The sequence below is a fragment of the Toxorhynchites rutilus genome, chromosome 2, assembly GCF_029784135.1.
Source record: "Toxorhynchites rutilus septentrionalis strain SRP chromosome 2, ASM2978413v1, whole genome shotgun sequence".
Classification (NCBI taxonomy): Eukaryota; Metazoa; Arthropoda; class Insecta; order Diptera; family Culicidae; genus Toxorhynchites; species Toxorhynchites rutilus.
Genome location: NC_073745.1, coordinates 302858482 through 302879566, shown reverse-complemented (window position 1 = coordinate 302879566; position 21085 = coordinate 302858482). Strand labels below are relative to the sequence as shown.

The window sequence follows — 21085 nt, the reverse complement described above, 5'->3', positions numbered from 1 at the left end:
GGAACATTTTTCGATGAGAACAAAAGTCCCTCTACTTTCATGTATTTGCAATGCCGATTTCCCCAAGGCTGCTTGGTTTTGATGGCTGTGTTAGGGAAACCGTAAATCGGGCCAATCAAAACGATGCAGTTAGGGCGTTTAGATAACGCCTAATATTTTACAGTTATTCAATTGTTTATCTAATGAAAAACAACATTTTAGTTGTTAGTTGCGATAGATGCGTAGAAATATTCCCTATCAAGTGATGCAAACATCTCTCCTATCCAGTACGAAATGTTCGAGCTATAAGCATTCGAAATCTTTCATTTTTTCTTGCATGTTCTGTGTTTAGGTTTTCATTTTACCCTCCATATATTCCGGTTAGACGGTTAGAGTCCCACGTCAAAACGCTATAGAAATTTAATTTTTAGGAATTATATCTTCAGCTGTCGCTTATAATCAGATAAGAGTGTATAGATCACGTTGGCCATGCTTCACTGTCAATTTTTCGTAAATTTGAAAAAATGTCGTCGAACGAAAAAGAGCGTCGTGAATTAATCCTGTGCACTCATTTCGAGAATCCGGAGTTGTCACATCGGGACATCGGTAAGATGCTGGGAATCGTCCAATCCACGGTCAGCAGAGTACTAAAACGATACATCGAGAACCTAACCATCGACCGGAAGGTGAAGAACGGAAAAATGGATGCTCCGTCAGTGAAAAAGATCACAAGCGCGTAGTTAAGCAGTTTAGACGTAATCCTAGAAGTTCGGTCCGGGATGTCGCCAATAAGCTGAATTTGTCAAGTTCATTCGTCCAGCGGACCAAGCAGCGGGAGGGCCTGCGTACATACAAGGTTCAGAAAGCTCCTAACCGCGACAAAAGGCAAAACATGGTGGGGAAGACGCGAGCCCGGAAGCTGTACACCGAAATGCTGACGAAGCCGCATTGCCTGGTAATGGACGACGAAACCTACGTCAAAGCGGACTTTCGTCAGCTGGCGGGCCTGTTGTTCTTCTCCGCAGAGGACAAATTCAGCGTTCCGGAGGAGATTCGCAAGCAGAAACTATCCAAGTTTGCCAAAAAGTACATGGTGTGGCAAGCGATCTGCTCTTGCGGAAAGCGGAGCGCCGCCTTCGTGATGACCGGCACGGTAAACGGGCAGGTTTACTTTAAGGAGTGCCTACAGAAGCGCTTACTACCACTATTGAAGCAGCACGAGGGCCCGACCATCTTCTGGCCGGATCTCGCTTCGTGCCACTATTCAAAGGACGTGTTGGAGTGGTACGAAGCCAACGGGGTCACCCTCGTGCCAAAGGAAATGAACCCGCCCAACGCGCCGGAGCTTCGCCCAATAGAGAAATATTGGGCGATTATGAAGCAGGCCCTCCGGAAGAACCCAAAAGTTGTCAAATCGGAGGCAGACTTCAAGAGAAAATGGATTTCTGTTCACAAAAAACTACAACCTGACGTTGTACAGAACCTTATGGACGGGGTAAAGAGGAAGGTGCGAGCATAAGGGCTTGGACTCGAAGTATGAATAAAAAGAAAATGCCAAAAGTTGTTTAATAGTTTTTATTTTACTGTCTAAAATTTTCAAAAGGATCGGTCTACTGGGCGAATTTCTACAGCGTTTTTTCCGTGATGCAATTTGATGTGACACACCCTTTAGTTCTGCTTGTTCGTAACGTCACACTCGGAGCGTCTTGTTGACATGGTCCCTCGCAAACTGAAGTTGTTTTATTTTTGTTGGTGTTGCTAATCATCGGTCGCTTTTTGGCGAAGTAACTCTTCAGCTCCCGTTCCGCCAAGCGTCGGCGAATCATGCGATTGGAAAGGTCCAGATACTACCTTTCTTTAATCGTCCAAGTGGTCGTTCGTGAGTTTCGCTTTACTTCCCGGATGATAAGCGTGTCCGTTCTTGCATCAGTCTTTTCTTTCGATCCTCTTGCCGGTAGATCAGTCACGCTGCCGAGCGTCTAATGCTTCCGAATGACCAGCTGGACCGCACCGCCATACTTCGTTGAGACTCCTTACACTGGAAGTTATGAACAATAAAATTTTGGACCTGTGTTGAGATATGCTTTCCACACATTTTCCTTCTTCTTCTTCTTCTTTTATTTATTCGAAGCTGTCATTTGTCAGCTTCTGTTGTTGGCCCGGTAACAAAGACCATATAGCCAGTGGCAGATGTATAGCTCTATCGTAATAATCTTAACTCTGTGCATTTTGTTTAGCTTTTGTCTGTTTTATAGGTTTAATTTTGCTTGTTGAACGAATTTGACAACTTCCTTGTATAGTTCAATTTGTTTTGTTTTGTATAGCTCAACTAAATTTTTAAATTTGTTTTCAAAGCTGAACCTGGATCTAATATTATTGTATATTGAACAATGTAGAATTAAATCTTCTGCGGTTTCCGGAACTTCACATGTTTCGCATTCTTCACTGCTTATTATTTTCATTTTCCCCAGCCAGTAATTGGAAAAATCATGGCCTGTCATTATACGATTTGTGAGTCGAATATCCGGTCCTGGAATATCAATTCCAATATACCATGGTTCCTGCGCGAAAGTTGATTGAATTTCATAAAATCGTTTTCCTTTTTCAGATAAATATTGTTGGTACGAGTCCTCTGCCTTTAGCTGGTTTATATTTTTCAGCCGGAAGTGAGCGTCTTTTAGTAGTATCCCGTTGGATTAGACCTAGGCATCCTCGTTCGTAAGTCCATATTTAGCTAACTGGTCTGCTATTTCATTCCCACTTACAGATATGTGGCTAGGCACTCACTGGATTGTCGTTTTCCAAAGCTGTGCGATTTTGAGTATTTCCACCACAATCTGTGGTCCAAGAGTCTGTTCTTGTACGTCCTGTAGCATACCGCACGCCGATCTGGAATCAGTTATAAGTACTATGTTTGACATTCTGTTTTCTTCAATATATCTCATTGCTATTCTGATAGCAAGTAATTCCGCCGATGTTGTACTGGTTTCCTCTTCAAGTTTGTAATACAATCGTTTCCTGTTGCTTTCTACTTATATGCTAACCACGCATTTCTTTCCGATTTTCGAAGCATCAGTAAACACTCGTCTTTTTTCTTTGTATGGCCCGTTTAGTACTGTTCTTATGGTAGGTATAAGTTTGTCGTATAAATCTTTGTTCCGGAAATATATTCTCTCTAAGTATGTGTATTTACCCATTGTGTCATACTCCGGTCGAATCAAACTCCTGAGCTGGTCGGCTACTATATTGTTCCTGTTGGAAATAAAACAAAACTTCGCACCGTCTCTTAACAGCAATTTATTTTATAATAATTTTCGATGAATAATGGAATTGCTTCAAGCTGCAAGTTGTTAGATATAATAATTAATTGGAATTCGATATAAATGGATAGTAGATCACATTTCAACCGAGCTTGCTTAGTATTATCAAAATTTAATTCGTTGCTTCTACTGCAGGAATACTTCCACTCAGTTCTATGGATTTTTCCTATCTGAGTTGTTAGTGAAAAATAACTAATTTCATGGTTACACGGGTCATGGTTACGGTCGCGTATTTACTGCCTACTACCTGACAGAATGCGTATTATCGGCAGGTAGGGTTTCCAGTGGTGCATCTGTGGCATCATTCCCCTCCCCGTAAGAGCGAGTAGCATCCTCGGTCTTACTGTCCTTCATTACATCTAGCAACACCAGTTTTGAAATCTGCCGTCGAAACAGTCCTGCATTCGTCTGTTCCATTGCTTGGCGAACTCTGTCATCTTTGCCAACAATCATATCCAGAATACGACCTCGTATCCATTCTTTTTCTCGTGTTTCATCGTCTTCCATCATCAAAACCCCGGATTTATTCGGTCTTGGTTTAGGCAACCACGTTGTTCGTCTTGTTAACGTCGATAAATATTTTAAAATCCAATGATCCCATAAAACTTCTATTTGGGCAGCGAAAGGCGGCACGGAATTTCTGTTGGACACAATTTCTGATGATAGTCGTCAATGATCACAGGGATCTTCAGGCTAATCGATACCTCTCTTTTAGCGGTGATATAACTATCTGTATAAAGTTTTCTATTCTTCTCAACCATCGGAGTAGGTTTCCACAATGTGCTTGTTTTCTCAATTTCAATTCGTCTTTTCGATACAGACCACAGTACTTCAGATAATTCTGGGGAGTATAGATCGCTTAAGGAACGACCAAAAGCTTCGGAACATAAGCCATTGTCGAACTCCATGGCTCCATCAGCCACATTGAATTTGTTCAGAACGTATCTCAATTCCTCAACGTTCCTTTCTACTGCTTCAGAATTCACTGTGTCTGGTTTTGCTTGACTTTCCTCTGTATTTAAAGTATCTTTCACCATTTGCTCCATTCTTTCTTCGCCTTCACATTCGCTTACGTGATAGCTGTATTCGTTCTTGTTAATTGACCTGTCTAAACTTCCATATACGCATCATCCTAACAGTGTTTTGGCAGCTACAATGCCACTGTATCCATTTTTTATTTTTTGTGAAACTGTTAGTTGCAAATCACGTAGACCAATCAGAAGCATTGGTGTAACATCTTCATAACTACGGATTGGCAATCCTTTCAGGTGTGGAAGTTCCTTTTGTAGTTCAGCGAAACGTAGAGTTTGGGACGGTAAATGCAAATCTTCTACGGTGCGCACTTTCATCAACTGGTATTTTTTCTTCTTTTTCATTTGGGATACATCAAGCGATATTAATTGTGATTTGTTTTCGGTTCTTGTTACGTTTCCGGTCCATTTTAAACGTAGTGGCACTGTTGGCCCCTCAACACCTAGCTCCTCAACCAAGCTGTGGTCGATGAGTGCTGAAGACGAGCCTTCTTCTAAGAAAGCAAACACGGTGATGGATCTGGTTTCCCCGTAGAGCGTCACGGGAATGATTCGGAATAGGGTAAATTGTCCACAGTGGTGATGAGCATGATTTTCAATATACCTGGTATTAGTCTCTATTTTTCCATGCAGTTGTTGTTGATGATGAAATTGACACCCATTGATTCCACATCGTTCCGAAAATCGGAACGTTCGCATTCTGAATTAATTTGTTTATAATTACCTCTGGACGTCCGTATAGAACTTGAAGTGTTTTTATAACCTCTGGAACAGAATTCGGCTACAGTAAATAATAACGTACCGATTTTAGCGCTTTTCCTTGAAGACAGCGTTGCAAACGTGCCAAGTTTTCTACGTCATTGTATCCACAAGCGGTTGTGGAAGTCGCATATCTGCTCATAAAAAATACCCAACCTTCCGGTTCTCCGGAGAAGTAAGGAAGATCACGTGGCATCACCTGTCTCGCTGTCAGCTACTCTGCTGTTGGTCCTCGCACACGAGCACACGGCCAGTCTCGTCTGGTTCATGTTAAAAGTAAGATTTCGATGTATTCCTTCCAAATAGTTGATCGGAACAGTTTTAGGAATAGCTCCTTTAAATGGGTTCAGCTGAGTTTGGTGAAATGGTGATGGTTGCTGCAACTGTATAGGGCATTTATGTAATTGGGCCACAAGTTCCTGTAACTGTTCAGCCGTCGGTTGCTGTTGGCACTTATGCGTCTGCTGTTGTAGGGATCGTGTCGGCTCCGGCTGCTGTAGTGATCCAGGATTATTTTGGGATGTAACGGCATTCGCTTGATCTTAAACTCATGCAGAAATATGTTCCTCGCGCTTCCGAGATTCTATCTCACTCATTCCACTCTTAACGCTGCGATTAGAAGTTTGCTCTTCCACCAATGTTACCTCCAAGTCATATCTCTCCTGGGTATGCTGCTTCTTGTGAGACAGCATTCTTCTCTCCATTTCCAACTGCTTTCGCTCAATCTCCTGCTTTTCCGCCAAAAGCTTTAATTGTATGATCCGTATCGAACGACGGCTTGACGTGATGGATGATTGCGCGGAGCGTGTTTTGTTTCGGGTCGGTGCACATTTCGGACATACTCAGTCTCTATGAGACATGGAATCACTAACTCCGGCACATGAAAGATGCCACCATTTTTCACATTCGTCGCAAGCTATGAAATTGTCAAAATCATCTTTCCGATTGCACGCGACACAATCTTCGATTTTCGTCCTCGGATGGAGTATTTCTTCCAGCGGCTGCTTCATCCATTTATTGAAATCTTAAAGTTTTGTTGGAAACCGCTCTCTTCTTGATTGATTTCATCCATCAACGAGTTTGCCTTGAAGTAGCTATTCACGTAAATCATTATTCAATTTCTACCAACCTGTTTCATATCTTCGACATATTTTTTTGTAGTCTTCCATTTTTCGTATTTTGCTTCCTAGAGAAAATTTGTTGATCCTTCTTTTTCCATTTAGTGTTTCCTGCAGCTAAATGTATAACCTATACGGTCCTTGATCCATTCTGTTGTAGGTTATGTTCTTCGATTCATTTTGTGTTTTTTCGTTCCTGGTGATACAGCTATCTTACTGGGGGTCGTGTTAGTCACCTGCGTGATTTTCCCTTGAGCTTGTGAACCTGTTGCTTCGTCCATGTTCCAGTCGAATTCGTCTTGAGATTTGTTCATATTCGTTAGATCGGGTATACTCGGAATATCGGGTGGTTTTCGTTTATTTCATTCTATTTTACTTTCCTCTGCCGAGAATTACGCAGTGAACAGAACGTTTTGCACTGGTCTGTATGTATTCTTAATCACAGTCGGAATAACGTCCGAACGCATGACGCGACAAAATTCGAATGCACACATTTTCCGGAAGCTTCCTCAGCGTCAAAACCACGTTACTACGCACCAAAAGTTGACAGCTACGAAAATTCTGTTTGTGCAAATGCTGTCAAATGTAAACAACTAGCTGTCAAAACCGAGGGGTGCATCAATGAAGAAAACACGGTAAAAATAATTTACGCAAGAGGGGATCATACCGTAAAAGTACCCATTTAGGAACAAAGGCATTTTTTGTTTTTCTGAAAAATAAATCAACGATACTGAAGTTGCGGTCTGAAAAAACTTTTAATATTGGAATACTTCGATTTTGAATGGGGGTGGATTTTTTGCGCCTATCAGTGCAGGTACGGGTCGAATGAAGATGATTTGATTCGATACTTGATCCCTACCTCTGTTGTACGCTTTGATAGCGGAAAAATTCTCTGTGATTTTTGCTTGTTTTTGTTGCTCCCGATCCAACTAAATTTTACAGTGTCTCAAACATACAAACGAGCTTTTTAAAAAATCAGTTTTCCTTGGAGACGCAAGAACTGTGAAAGAGAGTACAGCATAGACTAGAGATGGGCAAATCAGCTCATCATGGTGAGCGGCTCAGAGCCGTTCAGCTCATATAAGTGAGCTGCTCATTCGGAACAGCTCTTCAACTCAATTGATTTTGCAGTTGTCCACACAATTGCATAACTACCATGGGATATTTTATAGTGTGCATTTTCTGAATAGACGGAAAGCAGAAAAATAAACGAATTCAATTTGTAATTGTACACAAACTAAAACTAATATTAATTCTAATAATATAATATACAACAAATATTATATGCTGAAATCCAACATAGAAGATGCTTAGAATATGCTGAACTAAAAAACAGAAGAACCAGCAGTAGTCAAATAAAATGCCTTCAGAATAATTGGCCGAGACAATGTTTTTTGATAAAACTACCGAGATATTATTTTTGCATCCAAGGATATAAAAATAAATCCACTAATAGGTGCAATGAGAAATAATTCTTCGGGATGACAAAGGTAACAAAAGGACCATTATCAATCATCAGAATTTATGCCGGGTGGTTTTCTGAATTTGTTTGATTCAGCACGCGGAAATTAATTTATGTGTTTCCACAATCATGTTTAAATAACAATATAATATAGTAATTTCATTTACAAGCATATAATAATTTTATTATCTTGTTCGGCGAGGTAAGAAAAATTTAATGAAGTAACGAACGATTGAATATCTTCAAAACCAAAAACCTTTTTCCTATCTGGCATCTCTGCTAAAGCTAAAGAACGAAGAGGGACACACGAAAACAAACTGACGTCATATCATAAAGCGCGGGAGACGAAAAATTCTTTCGCGTCTCACAATTCACACTCTCTGCAGCTTTTGCGCTCCACAGCTATGCAGCTCTTCAATTCAACAGCTCAGCAGCTCATCAGCTCAGCTGCTCATCAGCTCAGCTGCTCATCAGCTCAACAGCTCAGCAGCTCAGTAGCTCATCAGCTCAACAGCTCAGCAGCTCATCAGCTCAACAGCTCAGCAGCTCATCAGCTCAACAGCTCATCAGCTCATTAGCTCTCCAGCTCCGTAATGAGCTGATGAGCTGCGTTGTTTTGATTGTGAGCCGATCCGAATCCGCTCACTATGATGAAGCGATTCGAATGAACAGCTCATGAGCGGATGGCACATCTCTAGCATAGACTGATAGAACAGTTTACGTAGCAACAGTTCACTTCTTTTGTTCGCACCTTATTATCGTGAAAGAGCCTCTCGTACAAACTAGAGATGGGCAAATCAGCTCATCATGGTGAGCGGCTCAGAGCCATTCAGCTCATGCAAGTGAGCTGCTCATTTGGAACAGCTCCTCAGCTCAGTTGAAATTTGCGGTTGTCCACACAATTGCATATGAAACGTAACTACCATGGGACATTTTATAGTGTGCATTTTCTTAATAGACGGAAAGCAAAAAAATAAACGAATTTAATTTGTAATTGTACACAAACTAAAATTAATATGAATTCTAATAATATAATATACAACAAATATTGAATGCCGAAATCCAACATAGAAGATGTTTAGAACCAGAAGTACCCAAATCAAATGCCTTCAGAAATATTGGCCGAGACAACATTTTTTGATAAAACTACCGATATATTTTTTTTGCATTCAAGGATAAAAAAAATAAATTCAATAATAGGCGCAACGAAATAATTATTCGCGATGGAAAAGGTAACAAAAGGACCATTATCAATCATCTGCATTTATGCCGGATTGTTTTCTGAATTGTTTTGGTTCAGCACGCGGAAATAAATTTGTGTTTCCACAGTCATGCTTAAATAACAATATACTATAGTAATTTTATTTACAAGCATATAATAATGTGTATTATTTTGTTTGGCAATGTAAGAAAAATTTAATGAAGTAACGAACGATTGAATATCTTCAAAACAAAAACTTTTTTCCTATCTGGCATCTCTGCTAAAGCTAAAGAACGAAGAGGTACACACGAAAATAAACTGACGTCATATCATAAAGCACGGGAGACGAAAAATTCTTTCGCGTTTCTCAATTCACACTCTGCAGCTTTTGCGATCCACAGCTATGTAGCTCTTCAACTCAACAGCTCAGCAGCTCATCAACTCAGCTGGTTATCAGCTCAGCGGCTCATCAGCTCAACAGCTCAGCAGCTCATCAGCTCAACAGCTCAACAGCTCAGCAGCTCATCAGCTCATCAGCTCAGCAGCTCATCAGCTCTCCAGCTCCGTAATGAGCTGATGAGCTGCGTTGTTTTGATTGCGAGCCGATCCGAATCCGCTCACTATGATGAAGCGATTCGAATGAACAGCTCATGAGCGGATGGCACATCTCTAGTACAAACGAACGCGTGAAGAAATCGCTCCTCAAAATTCCACTCCTGTTAACTCAGAGGCGTTCGACTATACCTGAGATAAGGAGCTTCGTTAAAACAGTTTTTATCAAGGTTTCGTCCATACAAAATATTGTATGTGTAACATTTGGAAAACAAGATGCAATCAACAACCCAGGGCGAATATTGTCATCAAAACGAAAACTCGCGCTCCCATATTTTTGCGATAATTTCACATAATTTTATTGAGAGAACTCTTTCAAATCTCACATTTTCGTCCGTTACTCTCAAGCTTTCGTACACTGTCTTTCGTTCTCAAAATGCCCAATCACTCGCCCGCGAATATGTTCTATCATTTCTCCGTATTTCTCTCTCTCTCGTCATTCCGTCATAGCAAACGATAACAGCAATTTTTAGTCACTTGGTTTTGCTTGTCTCTCTGGTGTCTGTGAAACACGAAACCGATAGACGTTTCACCAATCCGAACACTGAGCTGGACTTATTCGTACATTTCTTCCTTGGCTGGCGATTTTTGTGATGAGGATCAGCGTTGTCACTTCTTTTATTTCCATTTGTATGTTGCTTCTCATCCGCCATATGCTTTTTCCATTCGGTCGTTTGTTCAGATTGGTCAAAGCTCTCTCGGCCTAGTGTCGCTTGGCTCACCATGGAGAACTTCATTCAGTTTTACTCCGACATGTATGTACAACAACTGCCGATCAAAGATTTTGATTGCAAATTGTCATATCACATCCCTTAGATTGTATATAACAAAGCTTTCGTTTAACTTAAAGTTCAAGTGAAGCAGACCTTCTGCTCTATTCGCACCTTGTTTCTCGTTTTGTTATGCTTCTTCAATTAATTACGTTAATTACTTGTGTGTATGTGAATGTGAATTTAAGCCCCGACAGACGCTTTTTTTTTTTGTTGAATTTAGAAAATATGATTTCCTGCAATTACGGTTAAAATCATGGTTTAGATTTCGCAGATTAGTTTTGCTAGGTTTGCCCCCTATCTCTGCGCTGCACTGCTTGCTAATTAACGATATATTTGTGTGTGTGAATCTGCTGCAGGATTGAATTGGCTGAATTCTTTTGCTCACGCATATATGAGGTTTGTCACTTTTTTTTTTTGTATCTGCTGCTTGTTTATGCTACTACCATTACTGCTAGCTTCCGGTTTCAGTCGATTGAGTTGAGTCCACCTGCTGGCTGCATTATTCGGTGGGATCACTGATTTCGGACGCAAGAGGAAATCAGGTATTGGGGACGGCAAAATTAGTGAGGCGTCATTCGAGACATGGTCAAAGGGATTACTTACCCGGAGTACGACTTCGAATGCTGGCCGCCGGCAATATCATCTTCCTGGTTACCCATCGATTTCTTGACATACTGGAATAGAGTTGTCTCATACAGTCTTTTCGGTACACATGTACAGACATGAGTTCAATAATTACCAAAGGATTGAGCATTATTTCTTCCTCCATTTTGAGGAGCAAATTATTCATCTCCATCACGCGACTGATTTCCCGTTGCACTTTGTGAAACATATCCGGGCTGTCGTATTTCTCTGGGTTATCCTTGAACACCACCATGCCATCTTTCTGATTTATTGAGGCGAAAATTTCACCAGATTTTATCTGCAAGAGTAATTAGTTTTAATTAAGGTTATATTTCTCCCGTCACTCAAAGCAATAATCCCACTCACCATATTGAGAATGAATTTCTCCGCCTCGACAGGTCCCGACAACTTCACCCTACTGGCCACATCGGCTAGCGACAGCGTTAGGAACGTCTTGGTCAGACGTTGGATGTTCTTTTTGTACAACGATGCGACGACTTGCTTCACCAGACCCATGTTCGTATCCCGAATGAACGTTTCCCGGTACTTGTTGGCCACATTCCGCACCTCGTCGCAGTTCGAGCTGTGGTATGCGCTAGACAGATCGTGATACGCGTGGCTGAGGGGCTTCATGAAACGGGCGATCACTTGGGAGGAATACTTCGGTATCGGCACCACCTTCCCGTGGAGTATCAGCGAGACAAGGATGTATTTTTTGTACGACTCTAGCATGATGTGGGACATTGCCAGGGCAGGCGTCGAGATGGCCGTCTCGAAGAAGTACAGTGCGCGCTCGTATTTCCGGACAGCCGTGTACAGCATCCCGCCGTAATAGTAGTACAACAGGAAGTACTTGGTGTCGTAGTTGCTGTCCTCGGCGTTTGCGATCGACGTGATGTCGACATCCAGGAAGCGGAGCGCCGGACTGAACACCTTCGCGCACAGACACAGCTGGCAGAGGTCGGCGTGGACGGGGGTTAGCTGGGTGGAGCGCAAGCGGATTTTCTCCACCGCCAGCACTAGCACCTGGATGCCCTGGATAGTGTACTGCTTGTTTTTGACCAGCGCGGCGGTTAACTGGTGACAGAGCGCGAAATCTGTGCCGGAAAAAAGAGGTAAGAAAAGCGTTCAGATTCGACCAAAGTCACACCATCAAACACTTACATGGTTGTGTTGCGAATCTAACCTGCTCTCCGTTGCACAACGTAATAAACTCTCTCACAACTCTAAGAACATTTTCGGTGTCGTCGTGATTCTAGAATGAAAACGCATAGGCGAAAGGTTAGGATATGATACCAACGTCAGATTTATTTATTCCCAAGAGCATCATCGTGCATATAACAATTATCAGTATAGAACGACTCATCAAGTTATATAGTTTATTTGAACCACTGATTCAAAAAATGTATGAATGAAAAATATAATCCCTCAAATATTTGTCATGAATCGATGGACAAATATCGATACAATGGTAATAGTTATACAATCTCGAAGTAGTAATTTCTTCCCTCCTGTAATTTGTCTTGCTTATTATTACATAGCACATTGTAGTATAATAAATGTGTGTATGATAATACTCGCCAGTGTAAGAAGATGGAGTGCGCATCGCTAGCATCAGGGCCTTAAGCGGCCCTTACACGATCAGTAGCATTGCCATTATCAGTAATGACAATAGTGGCAAGAATCACTCTATTCCGCAATCACCTTATTCTTCAACCTTACACGATCATTCTTATCGCTTGCAGGAATGCAGCAACTCTGGCCTTCATAGTCGTAAGAGAAACCAACACATTTTCGAAATGAAAATTATCAATGAAAATCAATTTATAGTGTCAAATAAACATTCCCGTTAATAATTTGAAAGGTTTTCTGCAAACAATGAAAAAATCTTAAATGAAACATGTTTCTAATAATGATTTCTAATTATAATTTCAGCAATTTGATCTGTTCTTATAATGTTTTTGACGTAGGACTACGTCTAACCGGAAGATATAGGGGGTGAAATGGAAATCTAGGCACTGAACAAGTAGGAAAAAATGCAAGATTTGGAACGCTTATAACTCGAGCATTTCTCAATAGATCGCGAAGGTTTTTGCATCAATTGATAGGAAATATATCTACGCATCTATCATAACGAATAACATTTCATTTTTCTTGAGATAAATAATTGAATAATTGTTAAATATCAAGCATTGTCCAAATGCCCTATGTGCCCATTTTTGATTGGTCCATTTTGTGCTCCTCAAATCGTACCGACTAAAACGGGCAACCAGAGCAGCAGCGAAATAGAATGAAGCTCGATTGGAAAGGAAAAAGAAAAAAAATGAACGAAACAGTACCACACATGCGTAATTCTCGAGCCAGCCAGCCAGCTTAAAAATCCCCGCTCCGCTGCAGTAACGATCATTCTTTGTGTGGACACCGACTGGACAACATCGTTGCTGGACGAGCTGGACGGCGAGGGATCGAAACATACACGCGCAGAACTCTTTCCGTTAGGATGCCATTCAGCATCGAGAAAGTTTCGGAAAGATCTAATCATTGCTGGAAAATAATCTGCCAGTTCCTTTGGGAATTTTCAAAATATATTCATGTGAAAGAGTTTAATTGAATGTTTTCTATCCATGTAACACTGTGACCAAATATGTTTCAATCAAGTGCTATTAACAGATGTTTATCGAATTAGTATTAACCACTGGTGGGCTTCCAGTATCGAGGAAAATGTGGAAATATCTAATCGTTACTGAACATAATCTGCCAGTTCCTCTGGGAATTTAAAAATTCATTCATGTGAAAGAGTTTATTTGAATGTTTTCTATCCATGTAACACTGACCAAATACATTTAGTTTTGTGATTTTTCAATCAATCGCAATTCACAGGATAGCTTCTGAAGATTATTCTTCTCCGTCAGTAGGATATTTCCGTATCCAATATTGTATACGCCCGCAATCGATTATTGCTCAGTCGCCGAAAGTTCCGAGCTCAGAGAGTTCATTCCCCTCTAGTTTGCCTTCCAAATTGCCATCGTAAACCACACCTTCTCTCGATTCAATCACACACAAAAAGCATACTTAAGCGATATTCTGGTGGTGAGACACATTCATTTTTCGTGAGGACATCGACAAGACAACATCGTTGCCTAACGTGCTGGAGGAGGTGGACGGCGAAGGATCGACACATACACGCGCAGAACTTTTTCCGTTAGGATGCCATTCAGCATCGAGAAAGTTCCGGAAAGATCTAATCATTGCTGGAAAATAATCTGCCAGTTCCTTTGGGAATTTTCAAAATATATTCATGTGAAAGAGTTTAATTGAATGTTTTCTATCCATGTAATACTGTGACCAAATATGTTTCAATCAAGTGCTATTAACAGGTGGTTATCGAGTTGGTATTAACCACTGGTGGGCTTCCAGTATCGAGGAAAATGTGGAAATAACTAATCGTTACTGAAAATAATCTGGCAGTTCCTCTGGGAATTTTCAAAATATATTCATGTGAAAGAGTTTAATTGAATGTTTTCTATCCATGTAACACTGTGACCAAATATGTTTCAATCAAGTGCTATTAACAGGTGGTTATCGAGTTGGCATTAACCACTGGTGGGCTTCCAGTATCGAGGAAAATGTGGAAATATCTAATCGTTACTGAAAATAATCTGCCAGTTCCTTTGAGAATTTTCAAAATATATTCATGTGAAAGAGTTTAATTGAATGTTTTCTATCCATGTAACACTGTGACCAAATACATTTGGTTTTGTGGTTTTTCAATCAATCGCAATCAACAGGATAGCTTCTGAAGATTATTCTTCACCATCAGTAGGATATTTCCGTATCCAATATTGGATGCATAAAACCTTGTGCCTCCAACGTAACGCTCTCGTTTTCGAAGTTCTCCAAATATTCATTCATTCAGAATGAATTCAGATTCAACTTCATACAAATGATCTCTATATCAACGTGTCCTACGTCACCCTTGCGGTTATACCATAGATATAACCCACTTCCTGTTCAGTAATGGATGAAGAATGTTCAGAATAATATGTTATGAACCTGAGTGGTGCGGACTCAATTCACTTCGTTTTCAAGCAAATCCATGCATTTTTTCAAGTGATTTTTTGCAATAAATTCTCATACCACCAGAGATGCCAGATTTACAGATATGTTTGTAAATTCACAGACATATCTGTAAAATACTTTTAATTTTTGTTGCAGACTTTTTGGATATAACAATATTTCACAGGTTTATGAAGAATGAGAGGCTCTATTCATCAAATCAAATATATTTTAATTACCGTATGATATTTTTCCATATTTATTTTTAATAAATAAACAGTTTTCATATTTAGTTTATATCAAAACACATGACGTTAGACCTATTTTTTGAGTCATTCATTAACACTTTGCTGTCCGGCGTAACCACAGTGGTTACGTTCGCAAAATAGGTCGCACCGCAGTGATGTCGTGAGCATAGTATCGCTCAGTGACCGACGACAGTACTTCAGTATCTTTTGCATTCTTTGGTGTTGGTCTTTTGCATTTGGTGTTTTGTTTGGTAACAACAACTTGTACGCATCTACGTTTTTTATGATTTCACAAGTACTTTTGCCCTGACATCATTGCAGGCGAAAGAGACGATACGATTCTTCACGATGAATGAAAAATTGCATTCATTTACTATACATGCTATACATTTACTATACTACACTTCGAAATTTCATGACTGTGAGGGAACAGAGTCGAGAACCTATGAGAACTATCGATGAGATGGGTAAAACTTAACAGATTGTAATTGCCCGATAATGTCAAAAACGACTGGCGACAAACTAATCCGAATAAGCGCTACCGGCGCCAAGCGAATCATATTTTAGCAAACGTGTGGACGGCAACATGTGCGTCGCTAATTTCCTTAAAAATGACTCTCCTAGAGGAGTATCTTTAAAGCAAACAACAATGAGTGGATTCTCAAAGCCCTGACTGAACATCTTTGAGTAAGATTAAGATTGACTACATCCAAGCAATAACGGAGATCGTTTCATCCCAGTTCATGAGCATCCCTTCAACCTCGCATTGTAAGCCTATATCTATCTATATAAATAAAAATGGAAAGCCAAATCTGTTGGTAAAAGGAGAACCCGAAGAAGGGATGGCCCGATTTTAGCATTCTTTATTTTGTTGTATTTGTCTCTTTCCGTAGATCAATATAGTGGAGAGCAAAACCGAAAAAATCGGAAAACTCTGAAAGAATGTCGGAAAATTTGGAAAATTGAATTCCCATATCACCTAAAATTACAACCTGATGTGCGTTGTTAGGCCATTCGATATTTGCACTAGCGAAGTTGATCTTTGTTCGAAAGTGGAAATGGATTTTCATGCAAAACAACGTATTCCTATATCTTCTATCCATCTATCTATATAAATAAACATTGTCAAAATGGAAGGCCAAATGTGTTGCTAATCGCAAAATCCGATGAAGGAAAGGTCTCTTTTGAGCCATCTTCATTTTGCTGTATTTGTTGTATTTTACCCATAGAGCAATGTTATGATGAGGAAAAGTTTAGAAATTCGTTCTAAAGAAATCATATCAAAACAATAATTTTGGGCTGGACGAAGTTCGCCGGGTCAGGTAGTATATATATACATACAGCCATTCCATGCGTTCTCAAGGGGAAAAATTAGTTTTCGGACCACATGCTAACTTTGAAGAATCATATCTCAAAAACGAAAAAAAAGCATCTCTTAAATCGAGATATGTTATGTAAAACAGCCTCATCTTTCAAGAAAAATATAAAAAATATAACGACCCTTAGTCTAAAGCCATGAAAACAATAAAAAACAAACGCATTCGATAATTACGAAAACAAAATCCATTTTTTTTGCAAATTCGATATTTTTTAATAAAAAGCTAGCTCATTGTCTTTATTTAGATATGCCGATAATCTAAACCGGCTCAGTGGCTCTGAAATTATGAATTTTAAAAAGAAAGTCAGCTTTGGGAAAAAGTGAGAAAAAAAATATTTTTCGGACCACCCTAAAATGGAAATGGTCACCCTAACGAAAAAAAAAAAAATACGGGTCTAATCATTTGCGATAAAGAACAAAACTACCACTTTTCATCGAAATCTGAGAACCACTATATCGGTTTGGCATGGTATGGCTGTATCTATACAAAATATACAATAATATACAAAATACAATCTTAAGTGCATCGCGATGTACAAAATATGAATGAATCTATGAAAATTAACGTTAAAAGACATTTCTACAGATCCGCACACTTTTACAGACATTTCCACATTTTAACAGACTTTCACATATTTTTACAGACTTTTTTTTTAAATCATCTGGCAACTCTTCGTTTCACTTTTCATCGAATGTTTTCAAATCGCAGGAGTAAACATTTACGTGACTGTGACTTTGTTTGTTTTTATTTTGTTCGGAGAAATGTTATATCAGGAAAAGTGGACATTAAAAATGTGTTGCTCAGTGAAAGGCTGCCCGAATATGAGTGAAAATGTTCGCGTTAGCTTTTATCGTATACCCTCGGAAACGTATTTACAGTCGCGCTGGGTTGATTTTTGCGGAGACGACAAACTAGTTCCGAATAAGGGTTCCCGTATCTGTGGAGTATGTACGATGTTTCAATTATTGAAAACCAAAAGTGTAGCAAACCTTTCAAACACATTTACAGGTTACAAATACATCATTACATTTCAACCGGAAAAGAAACCTCGTGAGAAACCGTAATGCCTTCTCCACAATTAAGCCGGTAGTTGACTCAGAAGATAACGTCCATCATCAACACGAAGCGCTGAATGCTTTAGCGGTACATTCATCACCAGGACTAGCGGATCATAATCAAGTGGATTTCATTCGGTTAACTTCATTAGCAAAGCTGTTTTCACCGACGTTAGAAAATAACGCCTTCAAAACATTTCACTTTTGCTATGTATGTATGTATCGAAATTCGCCGATGTTGAATTTTACTCCCACATTAAAATCTTGGAGTGAACTAAGCGTTATTCGTAGGTTGTTTATATTCTGTCAGGTTCTGATACCTTGCTATATGAGATGTCCTTTCAGAGATGCAATGGTCAATTGAAAAATTGACGGAAAAATGTAGTTCGTTCATTTTATAACTATTTTTGCCTCTGATAACAATACCTTTTTCATAGTGTTGATTTTCATAAGAAAAATAACAGCCGTTTTGATTCAGTCCGCACTACCTAGTTATGAACATTCAATAAAACATTTTGAAATGCTTTCCATTGATCTATTAACAATTCAAAACTGTATTTGATCATAGAAATCTCAATAGATTATGCTTGATTCATTACCATTAACTGTCGACACTGTATAGTAGCCATCGCAAATTAACATTTTATACTTCGTGCTTCATCGTTGTGAAGCGAAAATGATAATGGATTTTCAGGTGGAATGGGCAAACTTTTAAAATCAAATAATATAAATGGAAATTACTTTCTTTGCATCAAATATGTTGCTCTATGTAGTAGAATAACAAGTTTTCCGCAAATGGAAAAAAAACTGGAACTAAAATAATATCTGGGTATAATTTTATTAGATTATTATTAGATCAGAAAATCCGGATATGCATCAATTGCCCGTCATTTCAATTTTGTCAACCTTACACGATCATTTTTATTGTCATTCTGACGAAGTAATGTCATTATAATTTCTCGTGTAGGGAACCCTTTACAATTTCACATGGATTGACACATCGTCCCTCATAGCGAATTCGTTTTTGTTCAGTATCAACCCCAGTGCCGCACTAACTCCTGTCAAAACGTTTTTTTATTCACTCAGTTTCGCACTAGTTCGCCCCGAAAGCTGTTAGTCTCAGTGCGAAACGGGTTTCACGGGTTGGTACTCGGGTTCACCAATACAACTATACTGAACTGTCAAGTTCCGAGTATTGTTTTGGAAAATCTAAAAACAGGAAGTGGGTTATATCTATGGTATAACCGCAAGGGTGACGTAGGCCTATCGTTGATTTAGAGATCATTTGTTTGAAGTTGAATCTGAATTCATTTTGAATGAATGAATATTTGGGGGACTTCGAATTGAGAGCGTTACGTTGGAGGCACAAGGTTTTATGAATCCAATATTGGATACTGAAATACCCTACTGATAGGGAAGAATAATCTTCAGAAGCTATCCTGTTGATTGCGATTGATTGAAAAATCACAAAACCAAATGTATTTGGTCACAGTGTTACATGGATAGAAAACATTAGAATAAACTTTTTCACATGAATGTAATTTTAAATTCCCAGAGGAACTGGCAGATTATTTTCAGTAACGATTAGATATTTCCACATTTTCCTCGATACTGGAAGCCCACCAGTGGTTAATGCTAACTCGATAACCATCTGTTAATAGCACTTGATTGAATCATATTCAGTCACAGTGTTACATGGATAGAATACATTCAAATAAACTCTTTCACATGAATGTATTTTTAAATTCCCAGAGGAACTGGCAGATTATTTTCCGGATCTTTCTCGATGCTGAATGGCATCCAAACGGAAAGAATTCCGTGCGTGTATATGTGTGTAGCGGCTGCTTCGATGGTCACCTTCTCTTCTCCTGAAAGATCGGCTTCTCTGTGCTCCCTCACAGTTTCAAACAAACTGCTTGCGTTTCAGGGCAGATCTCGATCCTTCGCTGTCCAGCACCCTCAGCAACAATGTTGTCTTGTCGATGTCCTCACGAAAAATGAATGCGTCTCACCACCAGAATATCGCTTAAGTATGCTTTTTGTGCGTGATTGATTCGAGAGAAGGCGTGGTTTACGATGGCAATTTGGAAGGCAAACTAGAGGGGAATGAACTCTTTGAGCTCGGAATTTTCGGCGACTGAGCAATAATCGATTGCGGGCGCATACAATATTGGATACGGAAATATCCTACTGATGGGGAAGAATAATCTTCTGAAGCTATCTTATTAATTGCGATTGATTGAAAAATCACAAAACCAAATTTATGTATTTGGTCACAGTGTTACATGGATAGAAAACATTCAAATAAACTCTTTCACATTAATGTATTTTTAAATTCCCAGAGGAACTGGCAGATTATTTTCCAGCAATGATTAGATCTTTCCGGAACTTTCTCGATGCTGAATGGCATCCAAACGGAAAGAATTCTGCGCGTGTATGTGTCGATCCTTCGCCGTCCACCTCCTCCAGCACGTTAGGCAACGATGTTGTCTTGTCGATGTCCTCACGAAAAATGAATGCATCTCACCACCAGAATATCGCTTAAGTATACTTTTTGTGTGTGATTGAATCGAGAGAAGATGTGGTTTACGATGGCAATTTGGAAGGCAAACTAGAGGAGAATGAACTCTCTGAGCTCGGAACTTTCGGCGACTGAGCAATAATCGATTGCGGGCGCATACAATATTGGATACGGAAATATCCTACTGATGGGGAAGAATAATCTTCAGAAGCTATTGCGATTGATTGAAAAATCACAAAACCAAATGTATTTGGTCACAGTGTTACATGGATAGAAAACATTCAAATAAACTCTTTCACATGAATGTATTTTTAAATTCCCAGAGGAATCCGAAACTCTCTTTCCGGAACTTTCTCGATGCTGAATGGCATCCAAACGGAAAGAATTCCGCGCGTGTATTTGTGTGTAGCGATGTCTTCCCGGGGAACCGTTTGTGGCATCACTCTCCTCCTGATGGATTCCCTTCTGGCCTAGGGTGCACAAACAGGCTCTTGGTGACACCGTTCATCCGCGCTTTCATGATAAACGAAATTAGCTTCACAACAACAGCGACAACATGCTCCAATCGCTGTTCAATTAGAACTGAGTGGGTTTACGAGCGGCGCTCGCTTATATACCGATTGGTGATTTCAATAGCCTGTTTTGAAAGCAATTTTAAGACTATTGAATCAAGTTTTTGGATCAAAAAGTAACAAGTATAGAACGCGTAGACATTTTATCTTTCGAATGAAGTGTTTATCATACCATTTCGTTCAGTTGTTTAGGAGCTATTAACGCCCAAAATCTCGGTCTCCGGCGTAACGCTTTCGTTTTCGAAACTTTGATTTTACACCCCGGTATAGAAATGAAAGACGTAGTCCTACGTCAAAAGAGGAAGGCAGGCTCGAGCCCTACGAAAAACGAACGCATTGCCAGGGGCAATAAAATTTCGAGGTGAGCGTCATCTA

General features: G+C 39.7%; 1 protein-coding gene across 2 annotated transcripts in view; it reads right to left on the bottom strand.

Moving 5' to 3' along the window:
* LOC129769914 (COP9 signalosome complex subunit 3) overlaps window positions 1–21085 on the bottom strand; it is a 36076-nt gene that overhangs the window by 12781 nt on the left and 2210 nt on the right. The window contains exons 3-7 of one of the 2 annotated variants that reach the window (XM_055772450.1): window positions 12044–12134; window positions 11246–11976; window positions 10995–11177; window positions 10859–10929; window positions 9755–10770 (exon numbers count right to left, since the gene is read on the bottom strand). In XM_055772450.1, coding sequence (XP_055628425.1) covers window positions 10755–10770; window positions 10859–10929; window positions 10995–11177; window positions 11246–11976; window positions 12044–12134 — 1092 coding nt within the window. In that variant the 3' untranslated portion in view covers window positions 9755–10754. Of the gene's footprint in view, window positions 1–9754; window positions 10771–10858; window positions 10930–10994; window positions 11178–11245; window positions 11977–12043; window positions 12135–21085 lie in introns of those variants that run through there. The other variant, XM_055772449.1, reaches the window with a different exon arrangement.